The following is a 26,659-nucleotide window of genomic DNA, read 5'->3' on the forward strand; positions in this document are numbered from 1 at the left end:
GGAGGCCCGCGGGCTCCAGTGGGACTTGTCCTCCCAAATTAACATAGCTGCCAAGTTTTCTCTTTTCTCGTGAGGAAGCCTATTCAGCATAAGGGAAAATCCCTTTAAAAAAGGGATAACTTGGCAGCTATGCAAATTAAGCGTGCACAGGATGGCAGCCCAAGGTGGGCTGGGGGAAACAGGCTGGAGCCTTGCTGGACCCATCTTGTCCAACATCCTGCTCTCAAACTGGTGGACCACATGCCCTTGATAAGCCCACCAAAAGGACCAGAGCTTTCCACACCTGCGATTCCCAGCAACTGGTATTCTGAGGCATACTGCCTCAAACATTGGAGCCAGAACACAGCCACAAACACTCCATAAATTTATCCAGCCCTCTTTTAACGCAATCCAAGTGGGTGGCCATTACAGCCTCTTGAGGTAGCTAATTATTTAGCCTGCCCTGAATGTTCCAACATTTAGCTTAATTGGAGGACCCCAGGGTTCTAGCATTATGAGAGAGAAAAACTCCTCCCTTCCCACATCCTTTACACCAGGGGTCAGCAACCTTTTTCAGCCGTGGGCCATCCACCGTCCCTCAGACCATGTGGTGGGCCGGACTATATTTTGAAGAGAATTCCTATGCCCCACAAATAACCCAGAGATGCATTTTAAATAAAAGGACACATTCTACTCATGTAAAAACACGCTGATTCCCAGACTGTCCGTGGGCCGGGTGGAGAAGGCGATTGGGTTGCATCCGGCCCACGGGCCTGAGGTTGCCTACCCCTGCTTTACACCTCTTAACACGTTCCCCTTATTACACATTTTTCTAAACAAAACAGCTCGAAATATTGTAACCTGCTCTAACCCCTAGATCCTTTTGCTTGCCCTTTTCTGCCTCCTTTCCAGCTCCACAATGTCCTCTTTGCAGTGAGGTGGCCAGAGCTGTGCACAGTACTGTATTACAGTACAAGTGTAGTCTCACATCATGTATAATGACACTTTGTATAATGGCATTATGATACTGGTAGATTTATTTTCAATCCCTTTCCCAACGACTCCTATCATGGAATTCACCCTTTTCACAGTTGTCACACACTGGGTCAACATCTTCATCCAGCTATCCACTATGATGCTTCTTTTGTGCCTTGAAACATGTCCACCCTCTGTGGGTTGGGCAACCAAGTCAGAACTTGTCTTGGGAGGGACATCAGAAGCTGCCTTATTAATGTGCTCAGCTCCACATTGTCTACTATAACTGACTGGCAGTGGCTCTGGGTTTTTTTGGACATGGGTCTTTTCCAGTCCTGCTTGGAGATCCTAGTACAGTCATACCTCGGGTTAAGTACGCTTCAGGTTGAGTACTTTCAATTTAAGTACTCCACGGACCCGTCTGGAATGGATTAATCCACTTTCCATTACTTTCAATGGGAAAGTTCGCTTCAGGTTAAGTACGCTTTGGGTTCAGTATGGACTTCCAGAACCAATTAAGTACTTAACCTGAGGTACCACTGTAGTTGAAAGAGTTGGAGGGGATTCCAATGGTCTTCTAGTCCAACCCCTTGCAATGTGTGAATCTAAAGTATAAATGACAGGTGACTATCCAATCTCTGCCTAAAAAACTCAAAGGAAGGAGAGTCCACCACCTTCCGAGGAAGTCCATTCCATTTCATGCAACCAATCAAAGTAATGGGCTATAATCCATCAAAGTGTAAACCTTAATAAATTTGTCCAGACTTTAAGGTGCCACAGAGTGCTTCATTGCTATTTTTTTTTTTGCCTGAAGAGACTAACCCAACTACCACTCTGGTTGGTTGACACTCATCTGTCTCAGGAGACAATGCAAGTGTGCACCTTCTGCGGTGTAGTCAAACCTTTGGAAAGTTACAGTGTGTGCTGTGGCTGTAGAGACCAATACGGGACATCGGGACATGTTTTGTTGCAGCTGGGGCAAATGAAGGTGTCCAGTTGTGGTGATCCTTGGGGGTCCTGCCATTTTCCATTCTATGGACATAACCAAGCCATTGTGGATGTCACTGAGACAGGAGTGCGAACATTCTGGGAATATGGGCTTGGGAGAATACATATTTATCTGTCCTGCCATGTGAATCCCAAAATCTTCCTGACACAGGCATTGAGGAGTCTCTCCTGGTTTCCCACATCTCACTTCCATAAAGCAGCATGCTCAAAACACAAGTCTGAAAAACACAAGCCTGATAGACATTCGTCTTAGTATTGGTCATTAGCATCACATTCTCCCATACTGTTTTGGAGATGGGAGCCATTGCCATAGCTGCCTTGCCAATATGCTTGAAATTATATAGCTTAAGTCACGGTCAATCCTTTAGTCTCTGTGGTGCCACAAGACTGGTCATTTCGTGGTTTATTTGTATGCCTGTGTGTTACGCTGTGGCAACAATAACTCTTCCAGCTACGATGCAACTGCCGCTAAACCTGATGTTTAGTTTCCTATTTATTTACTGATTTATTTTTTAAAGCCCCAAGCCCCGCATCCCCCTCAGCTCAGACCGTGTGACCTGAGGACAAGGGAGCTTGGCAGCGGCAGAGCGGCGCCATCAGGACCCTGGGGCCTTTCAGGGGTCGCGACAACCAAGATGGCGGCTCCTGCTGCCGCTTCGTCCCGGCGCCTATTTCTGAGCCAAAAAACAAAACTTAACGAGTTTTGCGAGAGCGACGCAAAATTGACGTCAGGAGCACGTGCCGAGGCTGCGGCAGAAGAACTGAATCCATAGACACAAGAATCCATAGACACAAGAATCTGTAGAGTAAACCGCCTCAGCCTTCGGAAGCCGTAGAAATCAAAGGTTCCGGGCGAAGCAGCGATTGGCTTCTTTCTTACTTAGACGTTGCTTCATGTGGAAATTGTTATTATTACTTCTTAAATTTGTATACCGCCCTTCCTCCGAAGATCCGGGGCACTTCACAACAGGGGGGGGGGGGAACGAGAATGCAAAATTCATAATAAAACAAACCCATATAAAAAGCCATGGCATGTGAACCAGCTGAAAACCTGGCTGAGGAGAAGCGTTATCCGCCTGGCGCCTAAAGGCTGGCAATGGAGGCGCCGGGCGACACGTGCAGCGCGTGAGCCCCGTCCCAGCCTCTCTCCCCGCTCGCCCCCTTGGAGAGAGGAGCCGGGGGAAGCGGGGAAGGCCGGCTCCGGAAAGAAGGGCGGCGCCGGCGCCGGGAGGGCGGAGCCGTGAGGAAGATGGCGGACGACAAGGTACCGGCCTCGTCCTCTCCGGGACGGGTGGCGGGAGGAAGGCGCTCGCGGCCTCCTTGGCTTCTCGAGTGTGGCGGGGCCTGCAAGTGGGGGTTGGGCGAGGGGGCAGCTTTGGGGTTGTTGGAGAGGGGCGGCAAGGGAGCCTTGGCGGCCACGTTTACTCGGGAGTCGTTGTGCCTGGAGGCCCCCTGGTCCACGCGGCGGGGGAACCGTGAGGGGAAGCGGGGCAGCTTCGAGGCGGAAGCCGGAACTTTACTCTCTCTTTGAGGAAGCCCTGCTAGTACGGTAGATCCCCTTTTGCCAGCCGGGCATAAGCTGGGTGCCCTTGTTTAACACCCACACTTTTAGCTTCTGCTTACCCATGTTTTCCTGTTGGGCTTCAGCTGATACTTCTGTGGAGTTTTTTTTTGGGGGGGGGGGGGTTGGTAGCTTCCTTGATTATCTTTGGCTGCTTCTTTTTTGTAAACGGCCTCTTTGGAGCTTTCTTGGTTTTTTTAAAACTGCCTCTTAGAGACAGTTTGGGTGGTAAGGTAGGACAGAAACCTATCAAGTGAGGGAAAACGAAAACACGAAACTGAACTGCTTGTGTGAACATGGGCACTTGCTTGTATAAGACTGAACTTGAAGTGGGTTCTGTCGGGAGGAAGGGTGGAGTAGAAATGGAATGAATAAATAAATAAATAAATATTGTCATTTTCAGTTTTGGGGAGGAACTAAAATAACTCACCCCCCCAAAATAATTTTTTTATCCAGAAAATTCTAGCTGTATAAATGCATGTCTTTTGTTAACCTATCCGGACTAAAATAGTGAGCTATCCATATGCAGCCTATAATTGTTCATGGCAACAAAGTATTAAAAGACTAGACAGATTATTTTTTTCATTGATTTATAACACAAGTTAATATTTGAAAATTAATCCACTGATGAAGTCCATTTTCCACACTCAAAACAGCATCATACGAAATTGCTTTATTATACTGTTGTATAGAACTCATTGCGGATAGAAGCACCTGGGATAGAAATTGGAGAGTGAAAACTACCTAAAGTGCCCCCTCTAATGTGGCGGCAGTGATAGCCAGAAACAGAATATGTACTGGTCTTAGATATTAGACATACCATTAGACTGTGCCATTTCTCTTAGATATTTGCTTTCTGTAACAAAGATACTAAAATGCATGTGTGCATGCAGTTTGGAATATGTCATTTATGTTTCCAATGTATAGGACTCTCTGCCAAAGCTGAAAGATCTTGCTTTTTTGAAGGATCAATTGGAAAGCTTGAAACGAAGAGTTGAAAATGAGGTACAGGCTGGAGTAGGACAGGTAAAAGTGGGGCTGTTTAATACTGATTTCTAGAAGTCTGTTGTCACTGTATTTGTCTCTCAAAAGTCATTAATAATGTGTTTGATATGTCTGGCCCAGTAACTTATTAGGGTACAATGTAATTATACCTGTAAGAGACTGTGTTTTATTTTTAGTGTGTCACATCTGGGAAATACTGAGATTGTGCTTGCTCCTTTGATGATAAATACTACATCACTCTTGAATTGTAATCCAGCATATTAGGAAAAATGGATGAACCATGAGAACACCCCCCAGTCTGCATTTTAGTTGTGTTCCGATGGCTGTTTCAATTGCCCATTTATGTTTTTTTTGTTTTGTTTTTACAGGAAGGCTCTTTGCTGGCATCCCCATTTCTCAAAGGGTTTCTTGCTGGCTATGTTGTAGCCAAACTCAGATCGTCAGCAGTCCTTGGATTTTTAGTGGGGACTTGTACTGGTGTGTATGCTGCTCAAACCTATGCAGTTCCTAATGTGGAAAAGACAGTCAAAGACTATTTCAATTCATTCAGGAAAGGACCAGATTAGACTATAGTATCTCATGTAGCAATACACTCCAAAAACCCCCTCTTATATTCGGATTTCTAAACAATGTAAACTCAATTTAGGTCAGAAATGACTCCTCCTGCTCCCCTTTCACCAGTCATATCAATCAGAAGTGTTTTTATATTGGATGAGATGAAATTTCAGCAGGTCTGATTGTAAGTATTCTCAGACATTCAATCATGAAAAGTCTTGGTTGCTGCTTCAGCCATCCTAGGATTAGATAGTTTCCGACTATCAACTCGGGATAGCTGCATTTCTTACATGATGGGATTCGCATTCTGATGGAACACGAGGAACTACTGGATCATCATGCCTGCCAGCTTTAAACTGGAACCCACCCCATATCCTTTCATGTACCCAGAAAATGTGGCTTGAGTGGTTCACATTTTCCAGACTTTTTCTTAATCATGCATACATATTATACTGACATGTGAATCTCATCACAAAAGTGTTATATTGCTCTGATTCATTGGATACTTCTGCCTTTCCATGAGTATATGACCTTTTATTTTTTTAAGAAACCCTATATTATCTTCATTTTTCTCCTCCTATAAAAGTTAGAGGCTGATGTTTCCCTTGCCTCCACACTTCAGAGAAATGTTATTTGACAACGCTTGTACTGGCGATAGCCGGGTCAGCCGTGCTGCTGCTGTTGTACTTGGGAAAATCCGATGGGGGCTGATGCTGATCTTGTCTGTTTTTATCTATGGCTCCCATGCACCGCTCCTGACTCTCAGTAAAGAAAATGGCCAGATCCCATTCAGTGCCTCCTCTGTGGTGGTTTTGATTGAGTTAACCAAGTTGATGCTCTCACTAGCCTTCCTGATGATCCGGGGCTGCGGACAACGAAAACTATCTGTGTCGTGGCATCATGCTGCTCCCTTTGCCCTTTCAGCATTGCTCTATGCAGCCAACAACAACTTGGTAGTTCATTTGCAGCTGTTCATGGATCCTAGTACCTTCCAAGTGCTCAGCAACTTGAAAATTGGAAGCACCGCCCTCCTATTCAGCATGTTCTTACACCAAAGACTGACTGCCCGCAAGTGGCTAGCTCTTTTCTTGTTGATTGCTGCTGGAGCCTTTTATACATATGGAGGCCTGCAGGACCCACAGCACATGCCTGCTTCAGACATGCAGCTGCACATCACCCCCATTGGCTTAGTGCTGATCTTTCTATATTGTCTGATCTCTGGCCTTTCAGCAGTCTACACTGAAGTTGTCTTGAAGACCCAGGATCTGCCTCTTAACCTCCAAAATGCATTTCTCTACTTTTTTGGTGTTTTGCTGAACATAATCATCCATCTGTCAAGCAGCTCAGGGGCTGGGTTCCTAGAGGGTTTCTCATTTTGGGTTCTGTTAATTATTGTGAGTCAAGCCTTGAATGGCTTGATAATGTCTGTGGTCATGAAGCACAGTAGTAACATCACTAGACTGTTTGTGATCTCCTCCTCTATTATGGTTAATGCTTTGCTCTCTGTCCTCCTATTTGGTCTTCATCTAACCACCTTTTTTTTCCTTTCTGTTTTGCTGATTAGCTTCGCTGTTTACTTTTATTATGGAATTAAATAGCTTCCTTGCCTCTGTGTATCTTTAGAGAAGTCATTTATATGGAAATAATATATTTTAACTTGAAAAGAGTATAATAAACTGCACAAGTACTTTACACCTCCCTTGAGAATGGCTTATTAGCTATTGTTTCATACTTCTTCCTGAGCTCAGAGAAAGTATTTGCTGTTTGGCTGAGCTGCAGCATAAACCTAGTATGCTAGTATGCTAATGTTGTCATTAGCCAGCAAGCATAGTTTGAGGAAGCAAATTGTTATCTAAAAGCCCACTTTCCTGTCATTTTGAACAGGCATTGGTGGTGAAGGAGAGAAGAGTGGTGTGTATTCTGTATATAGCTGGTTTCATCCCACAAGAGGTTACCGTAAATATTACGCTTCCTTTTTTTGGTTACAGCTCTGTAGGATCTGCCACTCCTGATATCAAACAGGACTCCTATATATCACTCTTCTATTCCTTCCCACTTTATTGTCTACCTAGTGTCTAGATTCACGAGTCCTCAAAAGGAAAGAATGAATTATTATTTCTTAATGAGCAAAAGCAGTCTCCCAGGCTCCCATTTCTACATTTGTGGAAAGGGAAGCTCTGTATCTTTCTTTTCTTTTTTAACACTTTCATTATTACTAATCTGGAAGAGTGTAATATGAACAGCTATTTATTCTGCACAGGGAAGTGTTTTGCTTTTGATGTTCTTGGCAGAGGTTCTGCTTCAACCCAGTGATTACAAGTGACAAGTGCCTTTTGCAAGTTAATGCCCTTCTGTGTTTGTCTGCTCCTGAAAGAGTCCATTGCTACCAGAGAGGTTGTGATGAGTTGTGAATGTTTTGGGGAAACCCTCCAAAATAACTGGAGCACAGTTTCCTGTTACATTGGAGGTTTTCCAAACAGGACTCATTTCTCCCCTTCAGTATTGAATCTGAATGTGTAGACCTGCCTCAATATACGACCAGAGGTTCCAGCCATGTAAACACACATTCTTAACTTTTCCAGGTGATGTTCTGATAATTGTATTCTGCTGAATTCAGCTGCTGGTAATTGGGAACACTATGCAATGCATCATCATTTCCTTATTGAAGCAATTAATCCACCTCATCCAACACTATAGCAGACATCCCCAAACTTTGGCCCTCCAGATGCTTTGGACTACAATTCCTATCTTCCCCGACCACTGGTCCTGTTAGCTAGGGATCATGGGAGTTGTAGGCCAAAACATCTGGGGATGGCTGATTTAAAGTGTTCAGGTAGCTTCTGACAACATTAGCATTTCTGCTGCCACACAGCTGAAATTCCCCACACCCAAACATTTCTATGCACCTTCTGTGCTAATGTCTGGAACAGGTGTAGTGGGGAACAGCTCTAAATGAGAGTTATGGTTACATAGGGTTTTTTTATTACCATTTGTTTTGTTTTGTTTTTTGGAATTTCTCTGTGTTTATATGTGGTGCTGCCACATTTATTCTAGCTCATGATTATAACATTTTGATGGCTCAGTGATTGGATTGGATTGTATCTGGATTGTTATATACTCAGGTTCGACTAGTATCAATTCAATACAGCAAAAATGTCTAGTTTGAAAGAAAATTAAAATTTCATTTACAGGGTTGTGTGTTGGTGTGATCTCTTATTGTTTGCTTGTTGCAAAGGAAACTGTTTAAAATGTTGGAACATACAAGGCAACTTTGAATGTGACATGGAATAAAATTGAGCACCTTCATGTGGAGATAGTAGAGAAAGCTTAATCACACAACTCTTCCAGAACAGTTTCTGTGCGCAGGATCCAAAATAATTCACCTCCTTCTTCAAGGTTCAACAAAAGTTTCAAAGTGGGAGCACAGTACTTATCTGCTGTTTGGGAGAAGGTGGTTTCACTAGCCAGGCAAAGAGCAAAAGAACTTATCTGTTCCACTGGGCAAACTGCCTCTTCCGAATGCAACATCGGGTTCCTCTTCCAGAGAAGTAGTGTTCTGGTTTGCGAACTTTACCTCAGTCTACAAATGGAAGCCAAACGGTGGAAGGGCACCAGCGGTGGAAGGGCCTCATTAGAGAAAGCGCGCCTTGGTTTAAGAACGGATTTGGTTTGAGAACGGACTTCAGGAACGCATTAAGTTCGTAAACCAAGGTACCACTGTATTTACATCTCCAGTGGACAAAGGATCTTGAGTAGAAGAAAGCTTCCTACAGATTTATTTTTAAACAGTTTTATCTAACTTACTGCTTGAAGCAAGTAGCATAGTGACTATCTAATGGAAACAGACACAAAAGCAATGAAATATAACCAATCGAGAATATCTGAATAGGCCAGTCAAAGAGACCTCAAAGAAGATTGGCTTACTATGGGTTCCATAGTAAATATTTGCTAATATGGGACAGGTGTGAACAAACATTTATTCCAGTAATGGTAATATACATGACATTACCAATGCTTTATGGTGAGAGATTTATGTTAGATAATCTGACACTTTGTGAACTTACACATTTGGAGGGAGAAACAGCTGTACTTCCATTAACTGCAAATAAGACCATCTTTACTCAATTGTAATGCTCCATTTAATCTAATGCACACCTCAATTTTCAAAACTTTGAAACCAAACTTTTTTTGCTGGAGAATGTAAATGCGCCATCAAATCTAATGAGCACCCTAATTTTCGCCATGGAATTTGGCCAAAAAAGTGCACATTACATTCAAGTAAATACGGTAATCTGAGCAAGTGGTAGAGAAAATATAGCTAACTACACACACCCTTCCAGTAGGGTAGTAGTTTCATATGAGAAGAGGTCGTATTATATTGTGGGCTCCAGCCATTCAGGACAAAGTATTGCTCAATGCATGGTGTGTAGAAGTGCATTGTAGCATTAAACTTGCTCAGGAATGACTTTACTCAGTTCTGATGGGGAACCAGTCTTCCATACTACCTTGATGGTCAACACCAATCCATGGAGACCAGATAGAATACGAAGCCCCAAGCCCAAGGGGCAGAGTAGTTTCTAATACCACCTTTTGAAACCCACTAGTCCAGAACAGCAACACCCTGAGTTCTATCCCACATCACAGCCCAAAGCTACCAAACCAATGCACAGAAATAGAAAATGCAAAAGACTACGATTTTGAAACTGGCAAGCGGTCCAAGACCCACCTTCCCATCATGCATTGCAGGTTTTGCAGGTTGTTAACTAGGCCACTTAGGCCATTTCCATCCCCAAATCAGATCAAATTGAGAGGGATTCAAACACCCTTCACATAGAAGGGTATGCCAATGGTCTATTCATATATCCAACCTGTGTTTGCTCAAAACTGAATGTTACTCAGTTTTAATCTGTTCCAATGAAACAGGTTTCCTGTCTTAGTTGAGATTCCGTTATTGTTATTATTTCTACCCCATCCGTCTGGGCGGCGTTCAACAGAACTTTAAAAACATAAAAACTTCAAACATTAAAAACTTCCCTAAACAGGGCTGCCTTCAGATGTCTTCTAAAAGTCAGATAGTTATTTATTTCCTTGACATCTGATGGGAGGGTGTTCCACAGGGCAGGTGCCACTAAAAGAGAAGGCCCTCTGCCTGGTATTGAACCAGCTGGATGTGGATAACCTCTGTCCTGTCATAGAATGCCATTCTGCCTTCTCAAATTTCCTTTGGAGAGATCTCATTCTTCAGTTTCAACCACTGTTTTATTTACATTTCAGCATGTGAGTGACATAAGGTACTGGCCACAAGGAGGCAAATGTGGATGAAACATCATTAAAGTACTTAAATGTTTGCCTAGGCTGGGGAAGTGTCATACGTGAGACAAAATTTCAGGTAACTTTGTGTAGGCAATACCTTAGTTGTGAAAGCTAATGTGTCAAAAGCACATAAAAATGAAATTACAAAGCACAAATACAAGCTCTTAGGATGGGGAGGCTGTCTCGTGGCTCCGTGTAAGGGTCTGGAAATCAGTCTGGGTAGCTTTCTCCATGTAGCCCAGTTGCTTCTGAGCTTGTAGTTGCTGGTTCTGAGTGGAAAGGAGAATAGCATCCTGCAGGGACTCCTGGAGCAGCTTTCGATACCTCTGTTCAAGGACATCTATATGCTCTTCAGCATGTTTCCTATAACCCTGGAATACCTGTAGAAGAAGTTCAACAAGCCTTTTAGTAGATGAAAGAGAGATCAAGGCATGGAAAGGGCATCTAGTACTGCTGAACTCTCCCATTCTCTTACACATTCAATGCCTGACTTGACAACTGAAGCCGTGCTCTCTTCCTCTACTGCTGCCCTGCAGAGCAGGTATATATCTAGAGATGTCCCAGTGATCCAATAAATAAAGGAATTGCAGGGGTTTTTTATTGTAACAGAGACTTTTCTTGCTCCAGCTTCAAAAAAAGAAAAACCAATTGGGCTTTTTAGGAGGCTATACCATTGGAATCACGTGTTTTAGTCCTTCAGGCAAGCTGCTAAGCTATCAGCTATATTGATGGTTACAGGTAGGTAGCCGTGTTGGTCTGGGTCGAAGTAAAATAAAAAAATTCCTTCAGTAGCACCTTAAAGACCAACTAAGTTTTTATTTTGGTATGAGCTTTCGTGTGCATGCACACTTCTTCAGATACAAATATTGATATTTATTTCAAACTTCTAATGTTGCAGAGGGTTGCTGTTTCTTTCATGCAATCAAGTGAAGCACTCACCTGATGCTGCCACTAGAGGTCTGTCACTCCTAAAGATTCCCTGAATCTCTTCTAAAGGTTTCCACTGAGCCCTCCAAACAATGAATCATAGAATCATAGAATCATAGAGTTGGAAGAGACCACAAGGGCCATCCAGTCCAACCCCCTGCCAAGAAAAGAGCTACCAGTAGTTCTGAGATTTAACCTGCCATCTCAAAGGGGCCACCAAACAATGACTGGTTTGAAACCCTTCCCCGGGATTAGTTTGAATTGACAGCTCTCTTGACCTGCAGGATGTGTTGTTTTTGTGTTTCAGTTTCTCGTTGGCATTCTTGGTACAGCACCTCCAGATCCCTTCCTGCTTCTGCCTGTTCTCTTTGCAGTGCCTCCATGCGCAAAATCAGCAAAGACTTTTCTTTCTGCCAGAGCATGGCTCCTTGCTGGCCTGGAGGAAGCTGCAATTTGGGAAGAAAAAGAACCTTTCAGATGAGTTGTTGTGAGACTATGGGACTATGGGACAGATAAAATGGAGGTTTGATTTTGTTTAGTTGCAATGTTACGGTAAGTCCTGGTACTGGTTCCAGCATTTGGGAGATTGGCGGGAAAGCCCTTGTTTTATCTGCCCTCCCTTGCCGTATGTTTCTCTCCCACACACAATATGCTTCCTCAAGGAGCTGATAAGTTGGCGACGGGCGTCCTGCCACCACAGACAGGAACTATTCACCTCTTGACTTGCCAGCTCCTCTTCCATTCTCAAAAGTTCCTGTTGTATCAGGAGATGGTGTTGCTCTTGAAGAACCTGCCACCGGGCTTTTGCTTGAGAGAACCTCCCCTTTGTCTCTTGGTGCTGCTCACCAACCATGCTCTGAAAAAGAGCAGGGCAGGAAGACAGTCCAAAGTATTGCAATAATAAGTGCTCACAAAGCAAATCTTTTCAAATCTCTGGTTTTCTCGGAGCAATATAAATAATGGTTCATACAGCTCAATCTTTTTGCAGGAGTGCATTGAGTTACATAAAGTATACACATGAAATATTTGTGCTCTGGGACTGTTTCTGCTCCCTCCTGTGTCTTTAACAATTGTGCAAAACATTATCAGGCAAAGCTTTTCCTGATACAGGGTTGGAAAAGACAGAAAGCCAGGCCCCTTGTTTCTAAGGTCCAATTTTTACGTGCATAGAGCCATGTGGTTGCTACTTAAAAACACAAACACCTGGAGGCTATCTGTGAAGCTGTGGCCATGTTCATGTCCCTGGTACAAACCATTGAACCGTGGGGGGGGGGGTTGAATGGATGTCCTGGAAATCACCATGCATGCCTTGTGTGGCTGCCTCTGTTCATATTACATTTCAATTAGTATGCAACTACTGTACTGGTAAAGGTAAAGGGGCCCCTGACCATTAGGTCCAGTCGTGACCGACTCTGGGGTTGCGCGCTCATCTCACATTATTAGCCGAGGGAGCCGGCGTACAGCTTCCAGGTCATGTGGCCAGTATGACAAAGCCGCTTCTGGCAAACCAGAGCAGCACATGGAAACGCCGTTTACCTTCCAGCTGTAGCGATCCCTATTTATCTACTTGCACTTTGATGTGCTTTCGAACTGCTAGGTTGTCAGGAGCTGGGACCGAGCAACGGGAGCTCACCCCGTCGCAGGGATTCGAACCACCGACCTTCTGATCAGCAAGCCCTAGGCTCAGTGGCTTAACCCACAGCGCCACCTGGGTCCCTACTGTACTGGTACTTGTAGTTAAAAGTAGTTCACACAAGTGTTTAGGGGAGAAGCTGTTGAAGTGTTTATATACTTTTGGGATTCTATGGGCAATTATTAAAATAGTCTACATTGAGGAGGCATATTCCATGCTGCAGGTGTAGCTACTGTAGACTCAGGATCCCCTGTTATATTCACAAGCAATTCAAGTGCACTGCACTTGAAAAATCTCACTGCTGCTGGTGAAATCAAATCTTCTGAGGACTTGGATTCAGGCACAGACCATGGTCTGAGACTCCCACGTGTCACGTACACCAACCTGCTCAAGCTGGATCTTTGGGATGCTGTCACCTCCTATCAGAAAGAATTCTTGTATGAAAGAAAGCTAGTAGCAAGGAGGGATAAGAGAATATTTAGACACAAGGAGGGGGATCTCTTGCTGTGCATGGCGAAATAAAATGTACTGATTCCTCCCCCCCCTCCCGCCACCATATAAAGATACCTGATCATAGCTGCCAAGTTTTCCCTTTTCTCACGAGGAAGCCTATTCAGCATAAGGGAAAATCCCTTAAAAAAAGGGATAACTTGGCAGCTATGTACCTGATTTATCCTACAAATCAATGAGTTATCTATATATTTATCAAGCTGTTTCATCTCCAGATAGGTAGAGAGTAATTGTTTTCAAACCTGATGTTTCTTTGTCCTGCCATGTATCATCTTGGCTTTGTTGATTCCCAAGTTCACCCCCACCATCCATATCTGATGTAGTTTTACCCTGAAGTAGAACACAGTCAAGTGGTTCAAAATACAGAGTGGCAATGATACTGGTATCTTAACAGAATTGTCTCTACCTTGAACCCCCTTCACACAGAGACTGAAAGAGACTGCACTGCAGTGGACATTTTTGGGCCTAGCAGGTTCCTTGGTTTGCTCAATTAGGACTGGGGGTCGGCAGACCCCCACTCCCTCTCAAACACGCATACATGCATTTTCATGTAATTCTGCTTATTTTTGTTACTCCTAAAATAATAAACAAGATGCAATAAGATTCTTTTCCAAATGAAAGGGCCAGTGCACTTCAAAAGCTAATTGTATAAAGACTAAACCATATGAGGGTACTTTTACTGTTTTTGGGTTCCTGACAGTTCCACTGTGAACTTCTACACTGGGTTTCCTGCTACACTGTGCTCTATGATAAAACATTTCTTCCCCTAAGGTTACAGGGTGGGTCTGATAAGCTGAAATAGCTGAGACGTACTTACCCTGCCTTCAGGAGAAGTATCCTTTGCTTCATATGTTGCTGAGGCCTCTTTCTTTTTCTTCCAGCGTTGGCTTTTCAGAACCTTAAAAACAGTCGAGCCCAATTCCTCAGCCTCAAAATAGTTTACAACTATTGTGGGCACGCTTCTTGGAGCCCTCCAACCCGCCCTGCTGTGAGTTAGCAAGCAAAACCATGCAAATGGTTACCATCTCCACTAGTTTCTATGGTCATTCAGAAGGACTCAATGAATCTGAATGGCAGCAGTGGCTTCCGAGATCTTCTGGAAGCCGGAAACTGCCACAGACGCTTCTCCTTGCTTTTCTGGCAGCAGGGGCAGAGGGGAGGCGCGCCCATGGAGGTGCCCCTTGGATTCCGCCACCTGAGGCAGCTGACCCATGGATGGGCTGGCCCTGAGTTGGCACAATGTGAGTTTTAAAGTGCAGTTCATTTCTCTCCTGCCAGCATCCTTCGCATAGGGATACATGAGTGTGCGCACACACACACGCACACACACACACACGGGACAGGCCCGAACCAACCCCTACCCTGTCTGAAATTTCTTGCAACATGGAGAAACAGAAATGTTGTTGTGAACCGCCCTATGGATGAATGATGGTATATAAATTTAATCAATCACAATAAAAATAATTTGAATTATGGTGCTGGAGGAGACTCTTGAGAGTCCCATGGACTGCAAGAAGATCAAACCTGTCCATTCTTAAGGAAATCAGCCCTGAGTGCTCACTGGAAGGACAGATCCTGAAGCTGAGGCTCCAATACTTTGGCCACATCATGAGAAGAGAAGACTCCCTGGAAAAGACCCTGATGTTGGGAAAGATTGAGGGCACTAGGAGAAGGGGACGACAGAGGACGAGATGGTTGGACAGTGTTCTCGAAGTTACGAACATGAGTTTGACCAAACTGCGGGAGGCAGTGCAAGACAGGAGTGCCTGGCGTGCTATGGTCCATGGGGTCACGAAGAGTCGGACACGACTAAACGACTAAACAACAACAACAAAAATAAATGTTCTGCTCGTCTTTATGGGCAGCCCATTGTACTTTACATTTTTTGCCACATTCTGCCAGGTGACAGAAATCAACCCAAAGCAACAGCTGCACCAGGATTGTCTCCACTCAATTATGGGACATATTTAACCTACTGATTAGTCTAAGCCAGTGGTTATACTATTCCTAGACTAGGGGTGGGGAAACCTCCAGCCTCCAAGACAATCTGTGCACGAAGCCAAATCAAGCAGCCCTGGGTTTTTGCAGGCATCAGCTCTAAAAGGGACTTCTTCCTCATGCAGCTGATGTTTGCAAAATGCAGGCTTTCTTCTCCCCTCCCCATCAGTTGATGAGAACAAGAGAAAGAAGGCTTTGCCAGCCCTATGCTCAGAGCTTTGGAAAGTACCTCAGCCTACACAAATGCACATCTACTACAACTGTGTACCCTAAGAGATTGTGAGATAACCCTTTGATTTTTTTTAAACCCTCAAAAGCACTTCATGGAAAGCATCATAAGATTCCTTCTCATCTACTAAGCCAGTAAAATGTAGCATCTGAATCACTATGACAGCTAAATTAAAAACTTGGAGCACAGGGGCAGTTGGGGACAAACAACACGGGGAGTTCTGCCTCCATTCCCCACTGTTGAGCTTCCCAGAATTACTTGACTGGCTCTTTGGAAACAAAATTGACCTGATCCAGGATGTCAAATCGTATGTTCTGATCTGATTTAAAGATATAATTTACTGTAAAACAACTTTTCATTCAGATTTTTTAAAAATGTCTGAATTTTCATTTTTTTTTATTACAGCCATACCTTGGTTGTTGAACGGAATCTGTTCCGGAAGTCCATTCGACTTCTGGAAACGTTCAACAACCAAGCAACGTCAGACGTTCAGGTTCCAAAGAACATTCGCAAACTGGAATACTCCCTTCCAGGTTTGCGGCGCTCGGGAGCCAAAACGTTCAAGTCGCAAGATCTTCGGGATCCAAGGTACGACTGTACTGATTTTCTGGGATAAAAACAGTGCAATTAAGGGGGTAACCCCCCCCACACACACATAGGTTAGAGAATTAAAATGTAAGAGACTGGCCAATGATTAGCATTTTCAAAATTAACTTGTTTTAAAATTGCTAAACATTTTTCAAAATCATGAAAATAATAATATTACAGTTTAATTTTAATTTTAATTTAGTTTAGTGAGATGAATTCAATATCAGGAATAACTAGGAAACGGACTGAGACTAAAAATGAGTTTCAAGATTGCAGTGACCACACACAAACCTACAGTGCAGCTGCAATTGGAACATGACATATAAATGGAGTTGTCCCATCTCTAAAAGGATGATGTAAACTTGGAAAAGTGAAGGAAAGAGCAGCCAAAATTATCAGGGAGGACTGGAGCACCTTGCCTACAATGAAAGGCTAATGTGTTCGAGGTTTTATAACATAGGGGAAAAAATTATAAGGGACAGGGGGTGACACACACTCAAGTTTTATCAGTTATGTGTGGTGTAGAGAAAGTGAACATAGGTTTTTCTCATTATAATTAAATTTGGAATCCAACCATGAAACTAATTGGTGCCTAATTAATTTATGGAACTTGCTGCCACAAGGTGTGCTTATATGTATAGCAAATAAACTTGGTTTTAGAATACAATTTGACACGTTCACGGCTGTCAAGTCCTGTATCAACTATTAGTCATATGGCCATGTGAAACTCTCGCACATGGGGGCAGTATCCCATGAAATACCAATTGCTAGGGAGCAATGACAGGAGAGGGCTCCTCTTTCTGACATCCCTGGTCCCTTTGGGAGGCAGGATGCCCTGTTGGTCTGATCCAGCAGAGCTCTATGGGTGGTTATGTTCTACTTATTTAGGATTTAATCATCTCATCCTGGATATAGTCTTTTTGCACCGTTGCCTTCGGGCAAGAGATACAGAACAATTAAATCAAGAATGAATAGATTAAAAAACAATTTCTATCCAAGAGCTATAACCATCTTAAATGCTATAACTAAATAATATGATCTTGGGGAGTTGTGATGGTTGTGTGTGTGTGTGTGTCTGTAATTGTGTTATTGTTTGTTTTTATGGGATGGCATTCAATTTCGTTGTACTATGTACAATGACAATAAAGTATCTATCTATCTATCTATCTATCTATCTATCTATCTATCTATAAATTCAGGTAACTGTCCATTAAATGCAGATCATTCTTTTGAGTGCCTGAGAGATTCTACAGTTAACTGCCCAGTCTTCTGCGAGTCCAGAATATTGTGCTTCAAACATGGCCTTTCAACTCTGGCTGCATGAGATACTTCATTATGCAGAGTTCATACCAACTACAGTGGTACCTTGGTTTGCAACCGTTTTGGATTACAACTGTTTTGGATTACAACCACGTCAAACCCTGGAATGTGTGCCCCTTTTTTGGATTACAACCCTTTTTTGGGGATTGCAACCAATTTATTTTTGGAGGCCCTATTAGTGAAAGCCATAGCTGCCAAGTCTCCCGTATTGCCCGGGAAACCCCCGTTTTTCCAGCTGTCCCCAGCCGAAAAAAACGGATTTTTTTGTTTTTTCCTGGTTTATTCTGGCGCGACGGCCATTTTGGAACTGGGCGGAGCATGCTCAGAAGCGACTTTTGATGCTGCTTTGCCCAGTTCCAAAATGGCTGCAGCGCGACCTCTGGTGCGGCGGCTATTTTGGAACAGGGCAGAGCAGCATCAAAAGTAGCTTCTGAGCATGCTCCGCCCAGTTCCAAAATGGCGGCTGCGCTACTTCCGGTCTGCTACTTCCGGTCCAGTCCCTTATTTCTCAGGCCGGAACTTGGCAGCTATGGTGAAAGCGCGTGTTGGGTTACCACCTGTTTTGGTTTACAACCAGACCTCCGGAACAGGCTATGGTTGTAAACCAATGCTGATGGTGTGCAGTTACCTGTATCTCCTTGATCACCACCTCCAATTGGCTGAGGATGTCCTTCCGGTCCATCCGACTCCTGAAGGCCAGCTGGGCTCTCAGCTCTCCTATCACCTCTCTTCGTTTCTGAGCCTCATGAGTGGGATCCCAATGGACTGGTGACACTCTCTTTGTCACAGTCCTCACTTGTTCAGTCAGTGAGATGGCAGACCGTATCTCTTCTCCAGAAGCATCTGGGGGGAAAACCCCCACAAAACTCTCAGCCAGACTTTGTAACATCTAGGTTTCTTGGTTGGCCTCAAGAGCAGTAGTCCCCACTTGAGGCAAACTTATCGTTCTCTTTTAAAACTCTGATACGATACACTGTGGGCTTATCCACACATATTTTGCCTTGCTCTTTCCAGGTACAGAGAAAAACAACAACCCTTACAATTAGATCATGGAACATGTATGTTCATGCACTTGAGAAGGGAACAGTGCTTGACGAGCTACAACAAAAACAACCTTCCCTTCAAAACCATACAAAAGAAAAAGATACATGTAATTGTGGTACCTGGCAGGGTCAGGCACAACAGCAGGAAGGTGAGGGCATTTTCTTCCAGCAAATGCTTCAGCATCCAGCAGAGGAACCCTGTGTCATCAGCAGGAAGAGCCGCAGCAGACGAAGCTCGGAAAAGAGGCAAAAAACTGTACAGGAAAGGAGCAGCAAGGAACAGATCACCCAGGAGGCAGAGAATAAGCACATTTCTTAAAGCAGAACTAATTTGGCCGAGTCCCGAGCAGTGAAGGTGGCTGTGCCCCAGTATCAAAGATTTAGGGGCTACACATTCCCAGAAACTGCAATGCGCTCTACGTGGGCTACCTTTGAAGGTGTCCCGGAAACTACAACTAGCCCAGAATGCGGCAGCTAGACTGGTGACTGGGAGCGGCCGCCGAGACCACATAACACCGGTCCTGAAAGATCTACATTGGCTCCCAGTACGTTTCCGAGCACAATTCAAAGTCTTGGTGCTGACCTTGAAAGCCCTAAACGGCCTTGGTCCTGTATACCTGAAGGAGCGTCTCCTCCCCCATCGTTCTGCCCGGACACTGAGGTCCAGTGCCGAGGGCCTTCTGTCGGTTCCCTCGCTACGAGAAGCCAAGTTACAGGGAACCAGGCAGAGGGCCTTCTCGGTAGTGGCGCCCACCCCGTGGAATGCCCTCCCACCAGAGTTCAAAGAGAACAACAATTACCAGACCTTTAGAAGGCATCTTAAGGCAGCCCTGTTTAGGGAAGCTTTTGATGTTTGATGGATTTCTGTATTTAAATGTTTTGTTGTAAGCCGCCCATAGTGGCTGGGGGAACCCGGCCAGATGGGCGGGGTATAAATAATAAATTATTATTATTATTATTATTATTATTATTATTATTATTATAGAAAAGGAGGCCTTGTGCTTCCTGCGCATTCTCTGATAATCTGCTTGACCTCTACTCAGGCCCACCCCATACTCACGGGTCAGGAGAGTGTTGCTCATTTCCTCCAGAAAACTCAAAGATCTTGACAGTAGCTCGCTGAAGCCCCTGACCACTCTCTGCTTTAGTCTCCATGGTGATGGTGAAGAGGTTGCCACATCTCAGGGGGAAGGTAGGAAAGAGAAGATTAGGATGGTCTGGGACAGATAGGTGAGAATTGCCATCTCTAAGCTCGCACTACCAGTATCTGGCCATTGTCATTTACGTTTTACATGAAGCTGTTGTCCTAATTGTGCAACTCAGTCTCACTGTTAATACTCCACTGTGTAATTCCCAGTGCGGTCTTCACCTCTGCTTCTGCAATGTTCTGGAATGGCGGTGAGGGGAAGGATAATGGAAGGCCTTCTTCTAACTTGCATCAGGAACCCTGATGGAGCAAACAGTGACTGAGCTACATGGACCAATGCATGACACAGGCTGTGTCCAGACTAGGGTGTTAATGCATACATGGGTTGCTGTTTCCATGTGCACATATGTGCACCTTTGCCCACACAAGTGCACTCAAGTATGTACTTCCAAAATCTACCTTCATGTTTCCTGGACGGTGCTTGATCTGAAGGCAGCCCTGTTCAGGGAGGCTTTTAATGTTTAATGTTGAATAGATTATTGTGTTTTATTTTTCTGGGGAGACCCGGCCAGATGGGCGGAGTATAAATAATAAATTATTATTATTATTATTATTATTGATGGGAGGTTTTTGTGTGGTTTTGTGTTGCCTCCTCCCCTCAGTTAGCATTTCCCCACCCACTGTAAGTTCCTGGAAGCTGAGGTCTGGCATGCATGCAAGTATGAGGACCGCAACCAACACTGCAGCTCTGCTGCTGCAAGGGACTTCTGTGTGTGCAACGGAACTTCCTTTTCTGTCCCTTCCAGCACGCTGTGCACCCTCAGTATCAGCTCTGGAGGGTTGCGGAACCCTCCACAGCCGATTTTGAGGGCACGCTGGGGGCAGGGTGGGAAGTGGGAAGAGGAAACAGAAGCCCTCTTGCACCAGTGGAGCTCTGCTAGCACAGCATTTAATACAACTCCTTTTTTAAATATTTCCTTGCGTGCAGAAGCATACGTATAGGATTTGCACAAAAGAGCAGTTTAAAAAATGTGTGTGGGTCGCTGCTAGCAAGGGAACTTGAGTTCCTTTGTGGGTATCCAGACATGCATTTGCTTACCTGCAGTTACAAACAAACACCTTTTTAAAGAAAAATAATGAAATACAAGTTTTTACAGATTTGGACAAAAGAGCAGTCAATGAATGAATGAATGAATGAATGTGTGCGCCTCTCTAAAGTTTGGAGTCACTTGGACAAAAGGCTGCCACTTCCTTTCCTCCCTTCCTTTCTCACCTGCAAGGGCAATTGTTACTTTTAATACAGCTGTGCTATTTTTGGAGGTTGATTCTCTTAAGTTTAATTTGGTTTTATTACAGTGTGGTTTTACTGTTATGTTTTTGTTCTCTTCTAGATGTACAGCCCCCTAGACAAAGTATTTTATGAGGTGTCTCATAAGCAAGCAAGCAAAATAGAGTTGGTGGCAAGGTAGGCAAATGGATGCTCTCAAGGATCGGGGCCATTAGCAACAAACTGCCTGATGGTGCTAATCCTTGACCCTGGGGCTGCTCTGCTGTCGGGTGGAGCAAAGGTCTCTGCCAGATATTGTTGTGCCTCATCCTACACTGCTTCCCTAAGCAACATCCCTCATCCAGTCAGACTGGTATACTCTGGAACCCCTTGGCATACTAGAACTGCTACAGCAGGGGTCAGCAAACTTTTTCAGCAGGGGGCCGGTCCACTGTCCCCCAGACCTTGTGGGGGGGCCAGACTATATTTTGAAAATAAATAAATGAATGAATTCCTATGCCCCACAAATAACCCAGAGAAGCATTTTAAATAAAAGCACACATTCTACTCATGTAAAAACACCAGGCAGCCCCCACAAATAACCCAGAGATGCATTTTAAATAGAAGGACACATTCTACTCATGTAAAAACACGCTGATTCCCGGACTGTCCGCGGGCTGGATTGAGAAGGCGATTGGGCCGCATCCGGCCCCCGGGCCTTAGTTTGGGGACCCCTGTGCTACAGCTTCAGTTACTGATTACCTCTCAGATCAGATTTTTATCTTTTTATAGTGCAGTGGCATTGCTGTTGTCCAAGGCCAGGTGCAGAAGGCAGTGGGCTGGTGGCAGCGGGGGGAGGGCACCAGTGTGTGGGCATCTGCGCTCCTCACCTCCAACCTAGTGCTTCTCTTGCCCTTCTCCCTCACAGTCCCAGCAAGCAATAGCACCCCACCTCTTGCCCCATGGCTGAATTAGTAAGATCCGAACCCTGGAAATGCAAGGTCCCAAATGTGCAGAGAAGGGACAACTGTGGATGGATGGGTGTCCGTTAAACTTCAGGCTGAATGTGTATAAGTTAAAGGGACAGCTCACTGCTGGGATGCTGCTGTGTACATTCTAAAAACACGTGAAATGGCTGTGGCATTACTGTAAAACCTGGGGGGGGGGTGAAGCGCCAGCTGCAGAATCGGTTCCTAGCAGGCATTGTGCAAGTTCTTAGCTCTTTCCTTCCTCAAACTGAAAGGACTGGCAGGGAAGTATTCTTGTGTCATCATGAGTTAAGAATAGCCTTGGGGTTCAGCAAGAAATGATGCTGCTTTTAAAAAGCAAATTTTTGATCGTAAGTCACAGAAGCCAAAGGCCTAGTGCAGGAGACGCCACTGTGGTGCCCCCCCCCCCAGCTGCCATCATAATTGGCCATGCTGACTGGGTCTGGTGGAAGTTCTCATTCAAATAATCTGCAGGGCACCAAGTTGGCCACCCCTGGCCTAGGAAGAACCAGGACTGACTCAGTCTCAACTTCCCACCAAAGAATAGTGATTGTACCAGTGACTGTGTACAGCGCCTGGTGCTAAACTGCACGTCCATGATGCAAGCAGCACACATGTGAGCAAGGCCAAAGTCTAGCCAGTACACTTCTAAATGGCACTCAAGTGGCACAGATTGCAGGAGGAGAATATTCGGCCTCTCGAATGGAGATCTCCAAGATGGCTTCAGGAAGGTGCATCAGAGAGAATGTCAGAATCTTGAGCTGTGTGTGCTGCTCTCCTCCCCTCAAAAGAGCGCTCCCCTTCCTGCGACCCTTACATGGCTGCTTTGTGCTGCTCCTGGAAAGATTTCTGCAAACAACTTTGGTGCAACGACATCCCCTGCAAGTAGCAATGAGTGGCAGCTTGTGAATTGGCCACAACTACTTCAGCCGCTTCTTCTACCATCCTAAAGAGAGAAGGAAAGAGTTGATAGTGCAAGGCATCTTAATTAGGGTGCCGTAGAAGTAATAAGGAGGGCGGTCAGAGGTACCTCAGAAACTCAGGGCTCATCCAGACTTCCTTTTACTCCACCCTTTCCAGGGACAGGTCTCAGCTTTACAGCTCCATGGTCAAGCGTGATGTTGGGCATTGTTTTTTTACCCTGCCACTTTTCCTGGGAAAACCCGGTTGCTGTTTGCTCTCATTCAGTGGTAAAACACAGGTTTTCCTGGGGAAAGTGCCAAGACAAAAAAAAAAAACCAACAACATATTCACGTTCCTGATGCCTTAGATTAGAGGTCGGCAACCTCCGGCCCATGGGCCAGATACGGCCCACGGAGGCCATTTATCCGGCCCACGAGCCACCTGGTCACCAAACTGCCTGCTCAGCAAGTCCCCCGCACGCTGCGCTAAACTGGCGCGGCACGGTGTGGGGACTCGCTGAGTGGTGTCGGTTATGGCATCTGCGCACATGCAGATGCCAGAAACCGCGTCTGCGCATGCCCAGATGCCGAAAATCGCTTCTGAGCAAGCACGATTTTTGGCTTCTGGGCATGCACAGAAGTGATTTCTGGCTTCCGAGCATGCGCAGAAGCGATTTCCAGCGCCCCAGACATGCATAACGCGGCACTGGAAATCGCTTCTGTGCAAGTCCGGCCCACGGACAATCGTCTGTGGGAATGATCCAGCCCACAGCCGGAAAATATTGCCGATGCCTGCCTTAGATAAACTGTAGTCTGTCTGAACTAAATTTCTTGTGCATACCATCCAGTCAGATGCTTCCCCAGCCATTCATAGAATCATAGCATTGTAGGGTTGGAAGGGTCATCTAGTCCAGCCCTAGGGTCATCTAGTCCAGCCCTCTGCAATGCAGGAATCTCAACTAAAGCACCCATGGCAGACGGCCATCCATCCTCTGCTTAAAATCCTCCAAGAAAGATGAGCCCACCACCTCCCAAGGGTGTCCATTCCACTGTTGAACAGCTCTGTCATATTCTGTTCCATTGGGTGAATGGATCTCTGATCTCTGAGAAATAAAAAGCTAAATCCCAGAGTCTTCTCTGTTTTCTGTGCTAATGTTTCCTCTCCTCCTCAACAAAGACCAATCTAACACCATAGCCTTGGAATTGGATGCTTACAGCCCCAGCGGAGGGAGGTCCATCACCTGCAGGACTCGACTTCTGGGGCTGAGGAGGTCCTGAGCCTTTCCATCTGTGTAGATCTGAAATGGGATGGATGTGAGAAAAGTATCAATACAGCTGTGACTGGGGTGAACCCTGTAAAATGGCAGTGGCAAACCTGAAAGTGCAAAATCTATTATAGTCACATCAGTAAAAATGAAAATAACAGCTTCCATGGGTTGCAGAACAAACAGATATTTGGGACAGTGACCTATGGGCCATAGCAATGAGGACACAAGCAACTTACAATAATGTTTTTACGGAAGAGCATTGAGTGTATAAAGTTTGTGCCGCCCTATGCAAGGCATGCTTACCTGGACAAAGGTGATGGTTTGGAGGTACTGAGTACAATTTTTGGCAGAGCTGGTTTCTTGCAAGACAGATTCTATTACCTGAGGACAAATGGGGGAAAGGGGGAAAAAATGCAACTCACTAGAATTTATGCCTTGCATACACTAGCGGCTGCTTACAACTGATGCTTTTGCATCCTTTTGGAATTGTTGTTCAGGACTGGGGATGAGGCACAGATTGGGGAAAGTCCTGAGGGCCACATGGAGAACATTGGAGGGCCACATTTAGCCCCTGAGCTGGAGTTTCCCCACCCCAATGTTATGGGGAATGAACTGCATGTGAGCTCTCATGGGTAGCATCCTTCTTTCTAAGAGTCAGGTGCCATCTATCATCCTCCCCGGTCATAATTTCATTCCATAATGACTACATATTATAGAAGTCTCCCTCACCTTCTGGACAAAGGCTTGGATTTGTGTCTGGGTTCCATCGTGATGGGCTTCACAAACCAGCAAGGACACACTGTAGCCCAAAGGCACCATGGCCAGCAGAGGTTGCAGCTGCTCCAGGAAGAGCTTGTCCTGGAGTGAAGGACAAAAATGATAATCTGCATGCCCAGCATTAGTGCATTTCAACCCAGATAAGGCCTTGGGTTAGGTACCAGGGCTCCAGACACTCAACAAATTGAAGCCCTCTTTACTGGTTTATTCCCTGAATACAACCTACTGTATAGCATGAACCTTTTTTCTTTTTTACAAATTAAATGTTGAAATTTTTAGTGAAAACATTCTCCCCCAAATTCATTTTGGAACTTGTTTGCAACAAAGTATGCTGATAATGCTAACACATTTGTCATTTTCACATGGAAGAAAAGCTCAGTAGCTTAGCTTAGAAAAAAAGGCCAGGGGGTGCATAATATGAATTTATAAAATTATGCATGGTGGAGATAAAGTCCCTCTGCCATGATACTAGAACTCAGAACCATCTAGTGATACTAACTGGCAGAAAAGACAAACAAAAATAAGGTATTTCTTCACATAGTGCAAAATTAATTTATAGACTTCACTGCCACAACAGCTGCCCTAGGTTGTGGTGGTGAGGACTTGAACCTCTCGAAATATCCTAAGAACTAGCTCTCATTTGTGAAATCAAAGCTGTTATGTCGGAAATCTAAATTGGTGCACCAAGTGTTCCATCCTAGCTTAGCACATCATTAAGTTATATATTGCAAGGGCTGCACAGAACAATATCCTGGGTATGTTGTACCTGCCCGGTGTCCAAACTGAAGACTCCATCAATGGTGAAGCATCCTTCCTGAAAAGAGACAGCAGTGCTCAATTAGTGCTTGAAGATTTGAGGTCTCTCTCAAATCCTTCCAGTAATTTCCCCATCTTTCGTTGTTGTCGGTGTCTGGGATAATACAGACAAGGCAGATGCGGTCAGGACCTTGGGAAAATCACTGTGAGAAAGTTGGCTAGTGTATTTTGCGCCTAGGAAGAAGCTGTGCACAGATCTCCCATGGCCAACTGAAGGCTGGCTAGCCTAGCCTAGAACCTATCCGCTCAGAGGAGCTGTCTGTAGCCTAAAAGGGCCACTGCCTTATTTTGGAGCCATTGGCTCTTATGACATTGAGGTGATGGAGACTGCCCTGAGAGTGAGTCTTCTGAATCTGATAAGGCAATGCCCTATGGCCTGGAAGAACTCGGGGGCTGGCAACACTCCAAGAGGTGTCTTCCTCTGTGCCTGAATGGGGTTAGGGCTAGGGGACACAACAGCATCATTCCTGACCATTGGCCATGCTGGCTGGGGCCGATGGGAGCTGGAGTACAACAATATCTGGAGGGTACCCCTGCTCTAGGAGCTTTCTCACCTGCACTCCTTTGTCTGCCTTACTAATGAATATCAGACGGTTGGAATCTTTGTTCACCACCAGGAAGCTGTCTTGTTTCAATGAGCCTGGAAGGAACATCAAGCAAGAGTACGAATTAGAAATACAGCCACCTTATTCTCTACCAACATATGGGCATAGGGAGAGACTTTATTAATTATTGTTTCTGAATAATAATGTCATTAATTAAAGGCTCTCCACCCTTATGGGAAGAAAAAACTGGCATGGGGCAATTCACAAAGAGATCAAGTGGAAATGACTCATAAGTATCCCAGCC

General features: G+C 44.9%; 3 protein-coding genes across 3 annotated transcripts; 2 read left to right on the forward strand and 1 right to left on the reverse strand.

Moving 5' to 3' along the window:
- The first annotated feature begins 3,196 nt into the window (after positions 1 to 3,196).
- Positions 3,197 to 8,275, forward strand: LOC118079370 (SLC35A4 upstream open reading frame protein). Its single transcript, XM_060278133.2, has 3 exons — positions 3,197 to 3,226; positions 4,451 to 4,549; positions 4,897 to 8,275. The coding sequence occupies exons 1-3, from the start codon at positions 3,212 to 3,214 to the stop codon at positions 5,092 to 5,094; spliced, it is 312 nt and encodes a 103-aa protein (XP_060134116.1). The 5' UTR covers positions 3,197 to 3,211; the 3' UTR covers positions 5,095 to 8,275.
- On the forward strand, positions 5,680 to 8,275 carry SLC35A4 (solute carrier family 35 member A4). The gene has a single exon (XM_035103516.3). The coding sequence runs from the start codon at positions 5,680 to 5,682 to the stop codon at positions 6,679 to 6,681; it is 1,002 nt and encodes a 333-aa protein (XP_034959407.1). The 3' UTR covers positions 6,682 to 8,275.
- A 771-nt stretch (positions 8,276 to 9,046) lies between these two features.
- LOC118079398 (uncharacterized) lies at positions 9,047 to 26,463 on the reverse strand. Its single transcript, XM_088675013.1, has 15 exons — positions 26,365 to 26,463; positions 25,761 to 25,808; positions 24,947 to 25,075; positions 24,521 to 24,598; positions 24,165 to 24,247; positions 22,865 to 22,993; positions 19,705 to 19,824; positions 18,765 to 18,898; positions 18,230 to 18,444; positions 14,284 to 14,364; positions 13,709 to 13,796; positions 13,341 to 13,375; positions 12,039 to 12,179; positions 11,602 to 11,769; positions 9,047 to 10,776 (listed from the first exon to the last, which is right to left on the reverse strand). Exons 1-15 carry the CDS (start codon positions 26,461 to 26,463, stop codon positions 10,561 to 10,563), a joined length of 1,764 nt encoding a protein of 587 aa, XP_088531139.1. The 3' UTR covers positions 9,047 to 10,560.
- Positions 26,464 to 26,659: the final 196 nt, after the last annotated feature.

This window comes from Zootoca vivipara, chromosome 8 (assembly GCF_965207765.1).
Source record: "Zootoca vivipara chromosome 8, rZooViv2.hap1.1, whole genome shotgun sequence".
In the NCBI taxonomy this organism is placed as follows: domain Eukaryota; kingdom Metazoa; phylum Chordata; class Lepidosauria; order Squamata; family Lacertidae; genus Zootoca; species Zootoca vivipara.

Coding starts and splice junctions, on each gene's coding strand:
- LOC118079370 (XM_060278133.2), top strand. Junction 4,550..4,896: donor TACAGGCTGGAGTAGGACAG/GTAAAAGTGGGG, acceptor TTGTTTTTACAG/GAAGGCTCTTTGCTGGCATC.
- LOC118079398 (XM_088675013.1), bottom strand. CDS start 26,463: ATGTTCCTTCCAGGCTCATTGAAACAAGACAGCTTCCTGGTGGTGAAC. Junction 19,825..22,864: donor GAGCAGCACAAAGCAGCCAT/GTAAGGGTCGCA, acceptor CTTCCCCCTGAG/ATGTGGCAACCTCTTCACCA. Junction 18,445..18,764: donor GTTGTGCCTGACCCTGCCAG/GTACCACAATTA, acceptor TTTTCCCCCCAG/ATGCTTCTGGAGAAGAGATA.
- SLC35A4 (XM_035103516.3), top strand. CDS start 5,680: ATGTTTCCCTTGCCTCCACACTTCAGAGAAATGTTATTTGACAACGCT.